This window comes from Onychomys torridus, chromosome 7, assembly GCF_903995425.1.
Source record: "Onychomys torridus chromosome 7, mOncTor1.1, whole genome shotgun sequence".
NCBI classification, from domain to species: domain Eukaryota; kingdom Metazoa; phylum Chordata; class Mammalia; order Rodentia; family Cricetidae; genus Onychomys; species Onychomys torridus.
This window is the reverse complement of record NC_050449.1, coordinates 34,395,859-34,412,896: the sequence shown is the minus strand read 5'-3', so window position 1 is coordinate 34,412,896 and position 17,038 is coordinate 34,395,859. Positions and strand designations below refer to the sequence as shown.

The window sequence follows — 17,038 nt, the reverse complement described above, 5'->3', positions numbered from 1 at the left end:
GGCCCATTTATCAAGTTGACTGCCTCCTCTGCCCGGGCCCCAGGGTATGTGTATCTCCTTGGATCTATTTAAAGGCTTTCAAAATCTTCCCAGATAGAGGCTCACATTATCTGAGCCCTGCCAGTCAAGTCACTTCAAGATTGGCTGTACGTGTGTGGATGCCAGACTGGCCAATTTAGAAAACCATCCTACTTACTCATTCGCCAGGATGTCATTCCCAAGAGAAGGCCACAGGCCACCTTCCTGGAGCTTCCTTTTGCTTTGGAGGTGCAGGAGCTCCAGCCTAGATGCAGCTGAAGGATGGAGCTTGTACAAGGAAACTACCCCGTGGGGAAAGGATTTGGAGTTAACCCAAGGATGCTTCCTGGAGAGCAGCTTTAGGGTTTTTTTTAGGGAGTTGTGGGATGAGGAGGCAATACCACTCTCTGGAGAACAGAAGTTTCTCTCCATCTGAGAGTTGGTTGGGAGTGTGAGCTTCAAAGGGTGGGTTTTTACAGCACAAATGGAAGCCCTTCTCCGTGTGGACCTGGGGTGGGAAGCATGGAGGGGGATGGGCCTGCCTCTTCTCTTCCTCCTCATCCCCTGTTCTCCAGTGAGCCTTTCTTGGTTCTCTTCTCTCTCACAGGTTGTTCTCCCATGTTGGTGACCCCTTCCTGGATGACCCCCTGCCTCGGGAGTATGTCCTCTACCTCCGCCCAACCGGCCCGTTAGCCCAGAAGCTGTCCGACTTCTGGCAGCAGTCCAAGCAGATCTGTGGGAAGAACAAGGCCCACAACATCTTCCCCCACATCACCCTCTGCCAGTTCTTCATGGTGAGTGACATTGCAGTCCCAGTCTCCCCCCCCTCCACCGCCCCGACAGCCCCCCCCCCCCAGGACCTGGGCTGAGGATAGGAGGAGACTAGGGAAGTGTTCAGGAGCTCCCAGCACTGGGTGGAGCTCCCAGGAGTCAGTGTGGTTGCGGTCCATAGCGAGTGCCTCGCCCCAGTTCCATATTCCTGACATCTGCTGAGGCCTGCAGCATCCGGGTTTAGTGCATCAGGACAGCCATGCACTTCTGCAACCTGAGGGACAAGGCTGGCCCTTTGTGGGCGGCACTCTGGCCTGGCACCTGAACAGCCACTGACATGACTTCATATGTGCTTACTGTCTGCTCTCTCCACTCTCAGGATCGGAGTCACAGTGTGTGTGTGTGTGTGTGTGTGTGTGTGTGTGTGTGTGTGTGTGTGTTTCCCAGAGATCCACCTCGGGTGTCGTTTCTCAGAAGTCATCCATCCACACCCTGTAGTTAGTCTGGAACTCACGAAGGAGCCTAGGCTGGCTGGCTAGTAAGTTCTAGAGATTCTCCCATCTTTGCCTCCCTGATGCTGGGATTACAAGCTCATGCTACCACATCTAGCTTTTTTATGTGCTTCTGGCCATTGAATTCCACTCCCTCATGCTTACATGGCATGTATTCCAAATGAGCTATTTTCCTCTATGTTTATTATTTTTTTGAGGCAGTCTCATGTACCTCAGCTTCAAGCTTGCTTACATCACCAAGGATGACCCGAAACTCCTGATCTTTGAACTCCTGGTCCTCCTGCCTCAGCCTCCCAAGTGCTGTGATTGCAGGCATGTGACATCATGCCTGGCCAGCTCTCGGGGCAGGGAGGGGAAGAAACAGAGAGAGTGGGGAACAAGATTGTTGGGTTACAGACAAGAAAAGCCACCCCACCTACACGGACAGCACCACGAGGTCTTACTGGAGTTTTCTAGAGACACCAGCCATAGTTCCTCATCCACATTCCAGCTATCTAAGGGAAAGCATGTGTAGGGGTTAAATCAATCCTCCATACTTTAAAGTATCTGTCATCTACCTCCGCTCACGGGGATGGAGTTGACCGACCCACACGTGTTCCGCAAGAAACAGGATGGTAGCCTTTTCAAACAATTTTCAAAACATAGTGTGCTTTGGTTTTTTTTACCCCCTTGAACAGTCTCTCTTCGCATGTGTCTCAGGTAGAAGATGTGTTCCTAACACCTTGTCTCTAGCAACTCACTCTGCAAATTAAATCAATTTTCACTTCCTCTTAGTCATGCCGGGATCTTGCAGAAAAGCATTCAGAGGTTTAGAGACTCTCATTCTTCCTCCCAACCCTCCAAAGAGGGTAGGTGGATGACATCACCACTCCCGGACCTAATCTTCCCTCCTCCCCAGATCAGGGGGGTGGAGGTGGGGACAGAAGTTGTCTAAGGAGCAGCTCAAAGAGCACTGGAGGCTGCGTTTCTGTCTTTGTTTACTGCCTGCACCCAACACACACACACACACACACACACACACACACACACACACACGCACGCACGCGCACACACACACATACACACATATACACACACATACACACATACACACACACACACACACACGCACATACACACACATACACATACACACACACACACACACACACACACACACACACACACACACACTCCTCTTTCTCTGAATCCCTGGCATCTTCCTCTATCTACCTCTCTCTGCCTTTTTCCCTTGAAGAAGGGTCTCTTGCTAAACCGGAACCTCGCTTTCTAGGGGTAGGCAGACTGGCTAACAAGCTATCAGATTCTAGCTATCTCAGCCTTCCTGTGCCTGACTTTTTATGTGAGTCCTGGGGATTTAAACCCGGGACCCCATGCTGGCAGAGCAAGCTCCCTAGCCTGCCCATTTCTCAGGGTCAGGGGTCAGGGTCTCAGGTATCCCAGGCTAACCTAGAACTAACTCAGTATAGCTGAGGATGACCTTAAACTCTTAATCTTCCTGCCCTCACTTCCTCGTTGGGTGCTGGGTTTTCAGATGTGACCTCCACCCACCCAGTTTGTTTGCACCCCCGTCCAATTTTATGTTGTGTTGGAGATGGAATCCTCAGCTTCCCCAAAGCCAGGCAAGCACTCTGCTGATGAAGCTACATCCTCTGCCCCAACCTCTAGGTTTTTTTATTTTACATTTTATTTTGTGTTTATAGGTGTTTTGCCTACATGTATATCTGTGCACTGCTTTCATACCTGGTGCACACAGAGGCCAGAGTAGGGTGTTGGGTCCCCTGGAACTGGAGTTACAGACAGTTGTGTGGGTGCTGGAAACTGAACGTAGGTCCTCTGCAAGAGCAACAAGTACTCTTAATCTGTGAGCCATCTCTCTAGGCCCAAGAATTTTTTGTTTAATTGGCAGATTATGGTATATAGCATGACTGTTTGATATGTTTATACATTATAGAATGTGGCTTGAGCTAATCCTATATACACTACCTGCGTCATTGTTTATTTGTGGTGAGAACTTGACCAGAGACTGCCTTCCTCTTCTTGTTTTTCTTTGGATCTGTGGATTGAGTTCAGGGCCTCTTGGATACTAGCAAAGAACTCGTAACACTGCATCCCCATTCCCAACCTTAAAATCTACCTTCTAGCAGTTTTCCAGTATACATTGCATTGTTTCTAGGTATTGTGACCATGCCTCTGTTTAGTCCTCTGAAATGGTGCTTCTTTTAACCAATACCTCAACCCCACCCCTGGCTTTCATTTCTGCTTAACCAATCAGATGACATTCTGGCAGGGTTCCCAGGAACCACAGCAGAGCAAGGGGAGTGGGAAGAGATGTCAGGATGCATCCCCTAGTTTCATTTGCCCACTGGATAATCAGTGTCTGGATAATTGAGAGCCTGCAGCTCTTCCCTCCCTCATGGACAGGAAGGCTGGTTAAGTAATTGTGTGATCAGCCTCAGCTCTCTGGGGAAAGACAGACAGACAGAGTGCTCAGTGCTGAGGGGCAGCGGGCTTCTCTCTCTCTCCTGGGCTGTAATGAAGCCTGCTTGTTTTCCATCCCCAGTGCGAGGACAGCAAGGTGGATGCGCTGGGGGAAGCCCTGCAGACCACTGTCAGTCGCTGGAAATGTAAGTTCTCAGCCCCACTGCCCCTGGAGCTATACACTTCCTCCAACTTCATTGGGCTCTTCGTCAAGGAAGACAGCGCAGAGGTCCTCAAGAAGTTCGCTGCGGACTTTGCAGCAGAGGCCGCGTCCAAAACAGGTGAACATCCGCGGCTGTCTGCAGCACACTCCTGGACCCCAAGATCAGAGGTCAAAAGGGCAGGGGTGGGAATGGTTATGTAACGCTCAACCTACAAAGGGGAAAGGACTTATTTTGGCTCACAATCCCACAGTTTTCAGCCAGTGGTGGTTGGCGCCATTACTAGTAGGCCTGTGGTGAGGCACAACATCACGGCGGGAGGGCACAGAAGAACAAACCTGCTCCCCTCAAGGAGGCCAGGAAACAGGCGAGAGTGAGCACAAGGCGTTGGGGTCCCAATGTCCCCTTCTAAGGCACATCCCAAATAACCTAAATTCTTCCCAGAGGCTCCACCTCTTAAAGTTTCCACCTCCTCCCTTTAGTACCCCAGGTTGGTGGCCAAGCCTTCCACCTATGACTTTTAAGATCAAATGGTAACTTCTGCGGAGGAGAGGGCTGGACACAGGAGGTGGAGGATCATGTGGAAATGGACCCCTGTGGCTGAGCACACCCCACATCCCTTGTGAAATGTTACACCTCTTTCTGTCCTGCTGACCAACTGGAGAGCTTGCCCATGACTTGTTCCATGAGTCCCAGGCACTTAACTGTTCCCACTGAACTATAAATGTAACCCTTTGTAGTGTCTCCATCTCCTCCAGTCTGGTCCTAAGAGAGCATCCTTTCATCCTGCTAGCTCCCCATCCATGCATGCTTTTATCTGGGTCTGACTGTTCATTCCACAGTGCAGGCTGGAGTGGAGTGGAACCACTTTGTAGTAAACCATGAAAATATTCATCAGGTTGAAGAGCGAGTGTTGGTTCAGTGGGTTGTTTTATTGTACAGTTTATTTTGAGATAGGGTCTCATGGGGCCTGGCTGGGCCGTGAATATCTAATTCTCCTGTGTCTGGCTCCTGGGTGCTGGAAGTCCAGCTGTGCACCTCTACATCTGGTTTGACCTGGTCCTGGGGCTAGAATCCAGGGTCTCAAGCACACTCTCTCAATTGAGATGAGCTACATCTCCAGCTCCTGAATCCAAGTGCTGAATGAAAAGCTGGGGGACACCCACAGCTCCCCAGCCACACATGGAGATGGAAAGACCTTGTGATCCAAGCCACAGGACTTACTACTTTGTCTCCTAACCTTCATGGGTACCTTAGCGGCTGTCAGTCCTCATGCTGTTTATATTGCTTGTGTGGCTGTTTCTTTAGAGCTTGGGCCCTAGGAAGGTTGCTGTAATCAGAAGCAACCGCAGAGCAGCAGGCTCAGGGTGCACATGACCCTGTGGGTCCTTAAGACACTCCCTGTGGTTTGGGACCCCCTTCTGAGAACCCCTTTCTCCCAAGGACCAGCCACGGGTTTTCGAGATTCAACAGAGAGATGACACATTTCAAAGAGATAGAATAACAAAGAGAAAATCGCCCCTCTTCTGATCCATTGTCCTTAAGGACTTTTTTTTTTTTTTTTAATCCCTCTGGCTATTGTCAGTCCACTAAATCACTACAGGAACTAACAAAAGCCCTGTATCCTTTACAAATCGGAAGAACAGGACTGTGGCCGGTTCTTAAAGCACATATGGAGTAAGAGTCAGTCAAAGGACTTGTTTTCTATGTGGGAGTGAGAAACTGCTAGCCCCTCTCCAAGAATCTACTGTGAAGCACTTGGTTTCACGGCCCTGACCCCGTGGTGCCCCCTGGTGATGATCTGCAGAACTGCATGGCCCTGACAGCGGGTCTAGCTTTGTGGAAAGTAGGTCATTATGTCTTTGCCCTAGAACTCATGCCCGCGTAGTCGAGAATTACTGGTTCACCCAGATTCTTCCAGCAAGTATATTTAGTGTTGTTCTCCATTCTGGGTGGCTCCAGAAGACTCACCCATGTGCACTTATTTCATCAGCAAGTACCGAAGACCCAGAGTGTGGAGTGGAAACATACAAGCTCCTGTCTCATGGACTCACTCCACAGAAACGCCCTGCAATGTAATGGGGAAAGGGCCAAAACCCAAAAGATCTACTTCCTGTTCTATAGTCCCTTAATTTCTTCTAATTCCTTAATTTTTTTTCTTGTTGCATTTATTTCCCTCATTGTTCTCACTTGGGAACTAGACAGTTCTTCCTCGTGTGACGTACAAAGAGGAGATGAAACTCATCCCTCACGTTGGTAGATCTGTTCTGCTTTATTTTTAGCATTTTAGAATAATGGTATGCACACTTCAAACGACCCCAGCCCAGAGCAGTGTCACCCCCAGGGGACATTTGCCAATGTGGGGAGTGCTTTTGGGTTGCCGTGACATCAAGGATGCTCCTGGTATCCGGCGGGTAGAAGCTGGGGATGCTGCAACACTCTGTAACGCAAGAACAGCTCCCTGCAAATAGCTGTTTGCATCAGTGTTGTCGGGGCAGCCTGCTGTGTACTGTGTGTGTCCTCCACTCCCTCATTCTCCACCACACGCCCAGAACCTAGGAAACTCAGTCCCAGATGAAGACAGTTTAGTTCCAGCAATCACACTGTTACAAAACCTGCTTTGTGTTTCCACATCAGTCATGATGGCCCTTTAGGTCTCTGTTTTTCTTCATCTGAATGGTGGGGCTGGTGATGAACCCTGGACCTGTCAGGAGGAGCCCACCAAAAAGATTACCCAGAGTCCCTCCACAGCTCCTGAAGAAAAGCCATCTGTCGTGTGTCTTTTTATCTCTGGAACAGCAGAATGATTCGGGAACTGGGGTCCACCCCATTAATTCACTGCTGCCCCTCCCCAGAGACTCCCTTCTTTGTTATTTGGGGGAACAGAACATTTCAGGGCGCCTTTCTGTCTCCTCCATTGTTGTGATTTCTTCATCCTAACCCCTGAACACTACCTTCCTTTTTCCAGAAGTGCACGTGGAACCTCATAAGAAACAGCTGCATGTGACCCTGGCGTACCATTTCCAGGCCAGCCACCTACCCACTCTAGAGAAACTCGCCCAGAACATCGATGTCAAGCTAGGGTGTGACTGGGTGGCCACCATATTCTCTCGGGATATCCGATTTGCTAACCATGAGGTAACATTTCCCTGGAGCCCTGCATATTCCCAGGCACAGGGATGCCATCAGAACAAGGAACACTTGCTGCTGGCAACACAGAACGATGGGGACCAAAGGGACATGACAGTGGACACAGGGCAATGGGGACCCAAGGGGAGCAAGTGAGCACTTCACCAGGAGTCAGTGGGCTCCAGATTTTATTGAGGTTCTGGGAACTCTCTGAGAGAGGCTTAGCATGTGTGACATGGTTTATCTAGATAATATTCCCCATGTTCTGTCTACCCTGTCAGCCTTATCAGAGGGACATAGGAATTCAGTGGAGGAGAGACAGAAAATAATTGGTGAAAATTTAGTATTATATTTATGTAAATGTTTGATGTTGAAAAAGACATTATCCTGACCTTAGGTGAGTTGAACAGATAAATACAAAAATAAACCAAAATCTTAAACCTACAAAGGCAAAATCCATAGGTATTTGATGATGATATGGTGATGTCTGGAACAAGTGAGGTAGGTACCTAGGCATGCAGAAGTTTTAAAAATTCTGCACTCAAGGAGTTTTCAGGGCCAGTGAGATGGCGCAGCCAGTGAGAACACTTGATAGCAAGCCTGGCACTCTGAATTTGATTCCTGGAACCGGCATAGTAGAAGGAGAGGAAGAGAGTCTTTCAGGCTCCCCTCTGACCTCCAGTGCACGTAACACACACACACACACACACACACACACACACACACACACACACACACACACTACATATTTATAAGAAAAGAGTTTCGAGTCCAGCAGGGGAGAGGGGACAGACAAAGTAAAAAGAAAACTCACCTGGTCCCTTGTGAGAAGTTGCTGATGTCACAGTGGAAGGTGTAAGTGAGAATGACTGAATCCTACTCTAGACAAATAAGTCTAGCATCCTTCTTTGGATGTAATCAACGTGGCTTTCCAGTCAGTCAAGTGCCTCTCAGAAGGGAAATGTTCTTTTTTTTTTTTTTTTTTTTTAAAATCTTAAAGGAGACTCAGAGGTCTGCACTGTAACAGTTACTGAGGACCAGAAAGGGAGCAGAGCCTAGGTCTTCTGATCAACAAAGGATGTGTGTGGGGGTGGGGGGGTGGGGTGGGGGGTGTGATCCATCTAAAGAAAGGCCACACATAGTAGCCCTAATGTCTGCTGCTTCCCATTCTGTCATGGTTCCAGTTATCAGAAGCTGTTCTTTCATGAGTAGGGCTCGGGAGATGGCCCAGTGGGTAGGAGCAGTCACTGTGCAAACATGGAACCCTGAGTTCGGATCTTCGCCATTCATGCAAAAGCTGGACCTGACCCATGTGCCTGTAAGCTCAGCATTGAGACAGACAGATGAATCCTAGGAGCCAGCATAGGTGAAATGGTGAGCTTCAGAATGAGGGAGAGACCTAGCTCAAGGGAATAAGAGGGGAGCAATAGAAGAAGACACCCAGCCTCTTTCTCTGGACTCCACATGTGCACACACGGAGGTACGAGCACACAGGGGTGTACATACTTGCACACACACTTGTACATATACTACATACACAGTGTAAACACACACAAATCCATAGCCTTTAGATAACTTTTATTACAGTTATTATAACTTCTCTATTTTATTATTGATTATTTAATCTAGGTCTTCAATCTCTAAGTTAAATTTGACCATAGCTATAAATAGAGGGAATATAGGAGAGAGAGAGGGAGAGGAGAGGGAGAGAGAGAATGGGCTTACAAGGCACAGAGAGAATGTGTTTGGTGCTATCTGCAATTTTAGGTCTACCCTCTGGATTTTGGAATGAACCCCATGGTTAGTGAAGAACTACTGTAGTTAGATGGAAATTTTTCTTAATTACATTTATTAAGCAATAGTTACTTTTCCCAGTTTTCAACAACAAAGTGTTGCTGTTTTTAGCATACATGACCTTTTGGCAATTCTTCTAGACTTTCTTAACATGAAAAATACAGAACAGAAGCAAACAGGGCCTCTTGCTGCCCCCGGGAATCTGATTGTTTGGGAAGCATTAAGAGCCAGTCTATGAAGCATAGCTTCGGGGTGAGGTGTGGTGCTTTGGGAGTGTCGAGGGCAGGCTGGGCTTGACCTTCCTGATGAGAACATCCTTCAGGCTTTGGAGGCTGCTTTCTCCTGAGGCAGACTATACAGACTAAATCTGATGTTAAGACCTTTAGCATCTCCTGGAATCACCTAGAATGAGCCCTAAAGGATACTAGAGGGAGGTGTGGCTGGTCCGACCCCTTTTCCAAGGACAAATGCAGAATAGAAGGTCAGGGGGTGATTGTGCATGGCCTTGGAGAAGTCACCTTTGGCTTTGGAGGAGAAGGTGGCTGTGGAATTTTACAGGGCTTGTCTCCTAATGAACACTGCCCTCCAGTTAACTGCAAGGGTAACTCCTTTTTTCATGACCCATATTCTGCTCAGTCTGTGCAGCAGGAAAGAGGCTGCAAATGCCCACATGAATTATTTTCTAAAAATAACTTAGCCCCCGTTATCTCTTATTTGTGAAAGCTCCAATTATTACGGTTTCTTCTGATAAGGCATCCACTTCCTCTCTAGGTTCCCTCTGGGGTCTTCTGGTCTTCCGGAGCCCCTTGAGTGTGTGACCCTCTCACCCTCCTCCTCCTCCTCCATCCTATCCCCAGGAGGGAGACTTGGTAGAGTGTTCTAGCCAGGGACTTGATGACCAGAGAAGGAGGCTGACTTGGGCAAGGACACCCAGCACGGCCCAGTGATGTTCAGGAAAACTAGAAGGTGTTATCCCTCCACTGTTTCAGATTCTCAGGTACAAACTCACGGATGCCTGTTTGTAGCTCACACGTCACCTTCCGTGTTGGTGATGACAGTGAGCTGCAGCACTTAGAGTGACCGGCCACAGAAATGTAGGACAGAGTTCTACAGGAAGTAGACGTTTCGGAGCCTCCAGCTCTTGCTTCTTTCCTGGCTTCCTCATTTCAGCAGGAGTTAGATTCACAGCTGACAGTTTCTGTAATTCTCTGGCTAGAAACATAGCTCTGTTTGTAGAGTACTTGCTGGGAACACTTGAATCCCAGGATTCGGTTCCCATAGCCGCATAATACTGGGTGTGGTGGTACAACACCTGTAATCCTAGAGGTCATCCTCAGCTACCCAGTGAGTTCAGGGACAGCCTGGGCTACTTGAGTCCTTGACTGAAACAAAACAAACAACAACAAAAAGCCCAACCAACCAAATGAAAAGCAAGACAGACAAACAAAACTGGCCGGGGCGGGGGTGACTCTGGAGGGCAGAATTCAGTAGCCCAGCAGTCACGGGAGGAAAACAGAACACAAACAGGGGCGTGTGTACCTGTGAACTTAGTGTTGGGGAGACGGACACAGGAGGATCACTGGAGTTTGCTGTGTAGCTCATCAAAACAGGAAGGTTCAATGAGAGACGTTATCTCAAAAAAATAAGTTGGAACGGGGACGGAGAGATACTTCAGCAAGTATGAGAACCTGTGTTCCAGAGGACCCAAATTCAGTTCCCAGCACCCATGTCAGGGGCTCACAGCTGCCTCTCCAGGCCCCCTTCTGGGCTCCCGTAACAGCTAGCACGGGGCAGGGACTACGGAGAACTCACACTCTTGCAGCCTCTCTTCTGAGTCAGCTACCTTTGTGTTTGGTCTCTGTGGTCCAATGAGGGGGAAAATTACTAAGCTTGGCACAAGAATCTTTATTTTAGTATTTATTGTCTTCGTCTTATGTAGATGGGTGTTTTGCCTGTGTGTATGTCTTTGTACTGCGTGTGCAGTGCTCGTGGAGGCCAGAAGAGGGTGTCAGATCCCCCGGGGTTGGAGTTACAGATGGTTGAGAGCTGCCACCCCGTGAGTTCTGGAAACTGAGCCTGGGTCCTCCGGAAGAGCAGCCCATGCTGTTCACTGCTGAGCCATCTCTCAAGAATTCTTAGAAACAGACACAAAACGTAAAACAGAGTAATAGCACAATTTGGAGCAATTTAGGCCCGGCTCTCCTGTCTCTCGGACTTGGGCTGAATTTTTCTATCTACTTTTGGGGTGGAGAGCAGCAGAGAGTACTTGGGTCTGCGTTATTGTTTGTTGATTGGACTGTTCCACAAACCTGGAGCACGTGAGCATGCACCCCACTACTAAATTATACCCCTGGCCTCCAATTATGATGTTAGAGGTTTGATGCGCTCCCTTGATTTTTAGATTATAAATTCAATCATCAAAGTTAATTACTATCCCTCTAACATATATATGCCTAGGATATATTGTCTCCAGGCCTCCTTAGGCCCTGATCTTCCCAGGGATGTCTGAGGTGGGATGCTCAGCATTGAGGAGTACTTCTCTGAGCTCTGCAAAGGGAAGCCTTACTGCCAGGCCAGAGGTCTTTTGAGCCAAACCAAGCTGTGCTCAGGGAGCTTGGGTGGTGCAGGGGGCGGGGAGTTGACTGTGTCCTGTCTAGAAATAGCAGTGCTACAGTCCCCTGCATCAGCACATGACCACCCAGAACTGAGCAGAGAAGAGATTTCTAGTATTGTTTTTTTGTCATGTAAAACAATGTTTTAAACAATTCAGCAGCGCCCCTGGCTTTCCTGGAGATCAGAGAGGGACAGGAAGGGAGAAAGGGTGTGACAGGGGACAGACAGAGCAGCCAGCAACTGAAAGAACACGGGCGAATCAGAGACAGAAGCCCGCCCCATAATTAGAAAAGCCTGGGAGACCACGTCTGTGTATTCACCTCAACTTCATTCTTGGAGAGAAACCATGTTTTCCTGGCTCTTTTCTTTGGAGGGTTCCAGAAGAAAATGGTTTATTTGTCCTGGTTTGATGTTTTATTTTGTTTTCTTCTGAGATAAGAATTCACTCTGTAGCCCAGGCTTGCCTGGTCTCACCATATAGACCAGGCTAACTGCAAACTCCAGGTGATCCCCTGTCTCAGCCTCTGGAGTGCTGAGATAACAGCTGTTCCCCACCACACACAGCAGAGCCCTTCTTTCTAACATGGTTTGGTGGCTCACCTTGATGTCAGCCGCTGGCTTGAGGCCCCAGGGTCATGACTGGCTGCAAAGAGTGCCATCAGTGAGGGACCAGGAACCCTGGGCCACTAGAAGAACCTATGCTCCCATCCTCCAGCATTTTCTTAGGGCTCCACGTTTAACTTGTAGTCTAGGGATTGGTGGAGACCAAAGCTGAAAACTCAGAAGATGGGAACCAGTAGCCTGACTGTGAAAGCCTCCTCCACCTTTCTGGCTGTCTGGAAACACACGAAATAGGATATAATTTCCTTTCCTATTGAGGTCTCTTGCTGGTAATAAAAAATACAAAACAAATGTGTAAAGTTAAAAAAATGTCTAGGGTTATGATGCTTATATACACCAAGACAGGAAGTACCCCATCCACGCAGGATAAATCAGCCACATGGCCTGGCCTCATATCTGCCCTGCAGGCCTTTTCTGAGCTCAGAGAAAGGACATGTGGCTTCCATCTGCTCTGTGGTGGAAGCTGGTTACCCTCCGGCACTCACCCTGGTGTCTAGGAGAAAGAGCTTCCTTTCAAGGTCTTTGTTACAATTACTTGAAGGCCTGGAGGAGGTTTTGCTCTTTCAGATGAGTCACATGGAAAGGACCATCCTTCCTGAGCGGCTAAAAGCACTTACAGCTCTGGCGGAAGTCCTGAGTGGTTCCCAGCACCCGCATGGCAGCTTACAACACAATAACTCCAGTTCCAGGGGATCTGAAGCCCTCTTCTGGCCTTCAAGGGCTCCTGCATGCATGGACATAGTACACACACACACACACACACACACACACACACCCCTGTGAGCCTGTATAGTTTCTTTACACAATTCCCATCTGCCTAGTGCTTGCCGCAGCAGATGAAGCAGGGGACATGGATGTCTGTATGTCCAGCAATTGCCCAGAAGAACCTTCCAGCTTTCTGATGAGTTCCTAAAACCCAGTTCTGAGCCAGGACAGGAAGTGAAAGCATGGCTGCTGCGGGCATCTGGAAGGTTGTGGAGTACCAGGCACCTACCCATAAGATCCTAGCAAGAGAGGAAGTGCTTTCTGATCAGAAGTTAGGTCTGCCAAGAGCCTGTGACACCCCCCCCCCCCGCCCTGGGGCATCCACACCTTGCAGCACACTTGACTGTTGTGTGTATAGAGTATGGTCTAGTGCCTGAGATGCTCAGAAGGATGGTAGATGGGTCTCATGTGTCCTCTCCTTTTTGCAGACGTTGCAGGTGATCTACCCCTATTCTCCTCAGAATGATGACGAGCTGGAGTTGGTCCCTGGGGACTTCATCTTCATGTCTCCCATGGAACAGACCAGCACCAGTGAGGGCTGGATTTACGGCACCTCGCTGACCACAGGCTGCTCTGGGCTACTTCCTGAGAACTACATCGCCAAGGCTGATGAGTGTAGCACCTGGATCTTCCATGGGTAGGGAGACCCTCTCTCCTGCCCCAGTCAGTGCCACTGATTGCCTGGCTTCCTAGTGGGCAGCCAACCTGAGGCTGCTGTCCATCTCTGGCTGGAGGGTAGCAATGTCTCATGCTGAGCATGGACTGTTTCAGGGCTTCTGTCCACATCATCCTGTACTATTATTCTGGGGTCAGGGGACTTCTCAGAGCAGCTAGACAGATTCCTGTTGGTGGTTTTTGCGGGTTTTTTTTTTGGGGGGGCACCACCCAGCTCCCAAATAAATCACACACAGAGGCTTATTCTTATAAATGCATGGCCTTAGCTTGGCTTATTGCTAGCCAGTTTTTCTTAAATTATCCCATCTAACTTTTCCCTCTAGACTTTTCCTGTTCTCTTACTTCTGTAAATCTTACTCTTATTCCATGGCTTGTTGTATATCTGGTTGGCTGGACCCTGGAGTCCTCCTCCTCCTTCTCTAGCTACTTCTTTTCCCAGATCCTTTTCTCCTTCTGTATATTCTCTCTGCCTGCCAACCCTACCTATCCTTTTCTCCTGCCTTGCTTTTGGCTGTTCAGTTCTTCATTAGATCATCAGGTGTTTTAGACAGGCAAAGTAACACAGCTTCACAGAGTTCAACAAATGCAACATAAAAAAGAAAACACACCTTAAAATAATATTCTACAACTGTTTCTTTCTATGTGGGCCAGACCAATGACAGAAAGAGATTGTAAAGTCAGGAGCCCTAAATATTCCTTCATTTGCTAGGTGACCCTGAGCAAGTCCTCAGACCTGGCATGGAGGTGCCTAGGCAACAGAGACTGTGTCCAAGGTGACAGATAGCTGTTGGAATTTAACAGGAGCATGATGCCTCCCATTCTTTACTAAGGTGACAACCACCTGCCCCTCCTTACACTGTTGTCCTCACCCACACTGGGGTCCATTGTCCAGAAGGAACCATGTTGCATGACCAGCTTTGTCCTGGATATAAATAGAACATAAAGCTCCTTTCTCCTTCCCCATCCAGGGAGCTCAAATCCAGTCACCAGGCTTCCCGTGCCTGTTCAGTTTTCCCTCCCTTTTGTTTCTTGTGTGGCAAAGTTGCCTAGAGGCAGCGCCCTGAGAATCTGCCACATCCCAACCTCCTATTGTTGTTCCTGTCGGAAGGGACCAGAGCGGGCTGACTTCTGCCTGCTGTTTTGCCTGGAGGAAAAGAACAAAGAAGGTCCCCTGTGCTGTAAGCCCCAGAGAAGCCACACACTCAAGATGGGAAAGAACACACTCTTCTTCCTTTGCCTGTGTGACACCCCTCCCCAGCCCACAGGCATCCAGATGCCTCATGCCCTCAAACATCCGGTTTTTTTTAGAAATGTTTCTAAAGCTGGAAATATAGAAGTTGAGACTCTGCAGACACCATTTTATCCCATAAAAATAAATAAGGGCTGGGAGAGACCACATTGGCAAAGTCACACTTACAATCTCAGTGCTGAGAAAGTAGAGATGGGGGTTCAGGGTGGTGGGGAATGTTCAGCCAGCCTAACCCACTTGGTGAGTCACAGGCAGTGAGAAACACTTCCAAAAGAATAAGAAGTGGTGGAAGGCTAGCAACAGGGCTGAATGGGTAGGTGAAAACACTTGTCCCAAGTTCAAACCTCAGGGCACACATGGTAGAAGGAAAAACCCACTCTAGTAGGTTGTCCTATGACCTACACACACACACACACACACACACACACACACACACACACACACACACACTACACACAAATAGATGGATAGATAGATAGATAGATAGATAGATAGATACTGAAATGTTTTGGAGGTGTGTTAATGGGGGGTAGGGAGATGGCCCAGCAGTTAAGTGTAGACAAATTTCTAAACAGTCTTATTAAATAAGAAACACAGAGCCAAATACAGAGGTAATAGCCGAAGAGATCAGAGGGAATAGCCACGACTAGCCTTAGCTTACCACCAGCAGTAGCTTCCATAGAGAGAGTTTCTTCCTGTCTGACCTGCGCTTTTATTGCCTTCCTGTTCTTCCTTCTCATTGGCTCTGAACCCAACCACGTGACTTCCTCGTCACTGCCTGTCTATACAGACCTCCAGGTCTCTATGGTTGGTACTGGGATTAAAGGCTCATGTCACCATGATTGGCTGAGTCCTTGACTACACAGAGACTCTGCCTGCCATGTGATTGGATTAAGGGCATGGGCTTAATCCTCCTGACTCGCTATGTTTATGGCTCGCTATGTGACCTCACTATGTGACCTCTGATCTCCAGGCAAACTTTATTTATTAACATGCAAATAAAATATCACATTTCAGCACAAATAAAATATCGCCAATGTTAACAGCATTTGCTGCTCAATCGTAAGGACCAGTGTTCAGATCCTAGCTCCTACAGGGTCCCTCACAAGCACCTATAACTCCAGCTCCAAGGGATCTGGTGCCTTATTCTGGCTACTGAGGGCCCACACACATACACTCACACAGATGTATGTGCGCACACACAAGCAAAAATAAAACAAATACATTTTTTAAAAGATGGACAGTGCCTAAAGAGTTCAGGGTTGTCCTCTGTTTCCCCCACCACAACACACATACAAACACACTCAAAACAAATTCCGGTCATGTATCACACTTGTAATAGCATTTGGGTCCGGGATGGACCTTGTACACAGTGATGGTCCTTTAATTGCATCATGCAGCATGCTAGCAGCTCAGTTGAAGCTCCCTCTGATGCCATTCAGACAAATCGCCCAGTGACACACCTCTCAGAACATCACCCCAATAAGTGGCTTGTGCACATATTGAGAACTGAAGAGAATTTGCTTGATGAAGCACAGCTCATGGGTCTCCTTTTTAAGCAATGGGCTACATGTGGGGGAAGAGCACACATGTGAAGTCCTGCTAACCCATGTAAGACCTAGCATGTAGACCTCTTTCCTGGCCTAGAATTCAGCCTACAGCATGGGGAAAACTGACTGGCCTCACTCGGGGCACCGTGGAAGGTCTATGTGTCATCTTTTGTTTTGAAGATAATTGTTGGTGTTATTTCCTGGGAACTTTGAGATTAAACTATCAGGTCCACAGCTGACTCTGCTAAGAGTTAAGAGTGTCAAAATACAAGGGCTGGGCATTGAGACTCTGAGATTGAGAATTTGAGTTTTAGTCATGTTATATCCTAACCCTAACTCCTTCACATACCAGCTGTGTAACCTTGCCCAAGCTGGATTACTTCTCTGGGCCACCAAAGGAGAGAGAATCATTGCACATACAGTAGAGGCTGTGGAAACTACAGTAAAGGTTAGCTTCACAAGATCTGTGGGGACTGTACAGCAGTACTGGCTGCAGACTACCTGCTAGTGTCTGGAGCATTTTTTCTCTGTTCACCAGACCTCATTAAACTAAACGCCTCTTCTGTAAAAATGGCCTGACAGGTGAGCTGCATGTTATTGCTTACCCCCAGAGATAGAATTGACTCACAGAGGCATAGCATAGCTCAGCTCCATGGTAAGACGGGCCTTCTTAGGTGAGCCTAACCAAAGATGGACAGT

General features: G+C 48.3%; 1 protein-coding gene across 2 annotated transcripts in view; it reads left to right on the top strand.

Annotated features, from left to right (window-relative positions):
* The window catches only part of Ubash3b (ubiquitin associated and SH3 domain containing B), a 146,249-nt gene that overhangs the window by 108,166 nt on the left and 21,045 nt on the right, over positions 1–17,038 (top strand). For both annotated transcript variants that reach the window (XM_036193255.1, XM_036193256.1), the window contains 4 exons: positions 626–812; positions 3,865–4,063; positions 6,912–7,081; positions 13,294–13,502. In XM_036193255.1, coding sequence (XP_036049148.1) covers positions 626–812; positions 3,865–4,063; positions 6,912–7,081; positions 13,294–13,502 — 765 coding nt within the window. The remainder of the gene's footprint in view (positions 1–625; positions 813–3,864; positions 4,064–6,911; positions 7,082–13,293; positions 13,503–17,038) is intronic.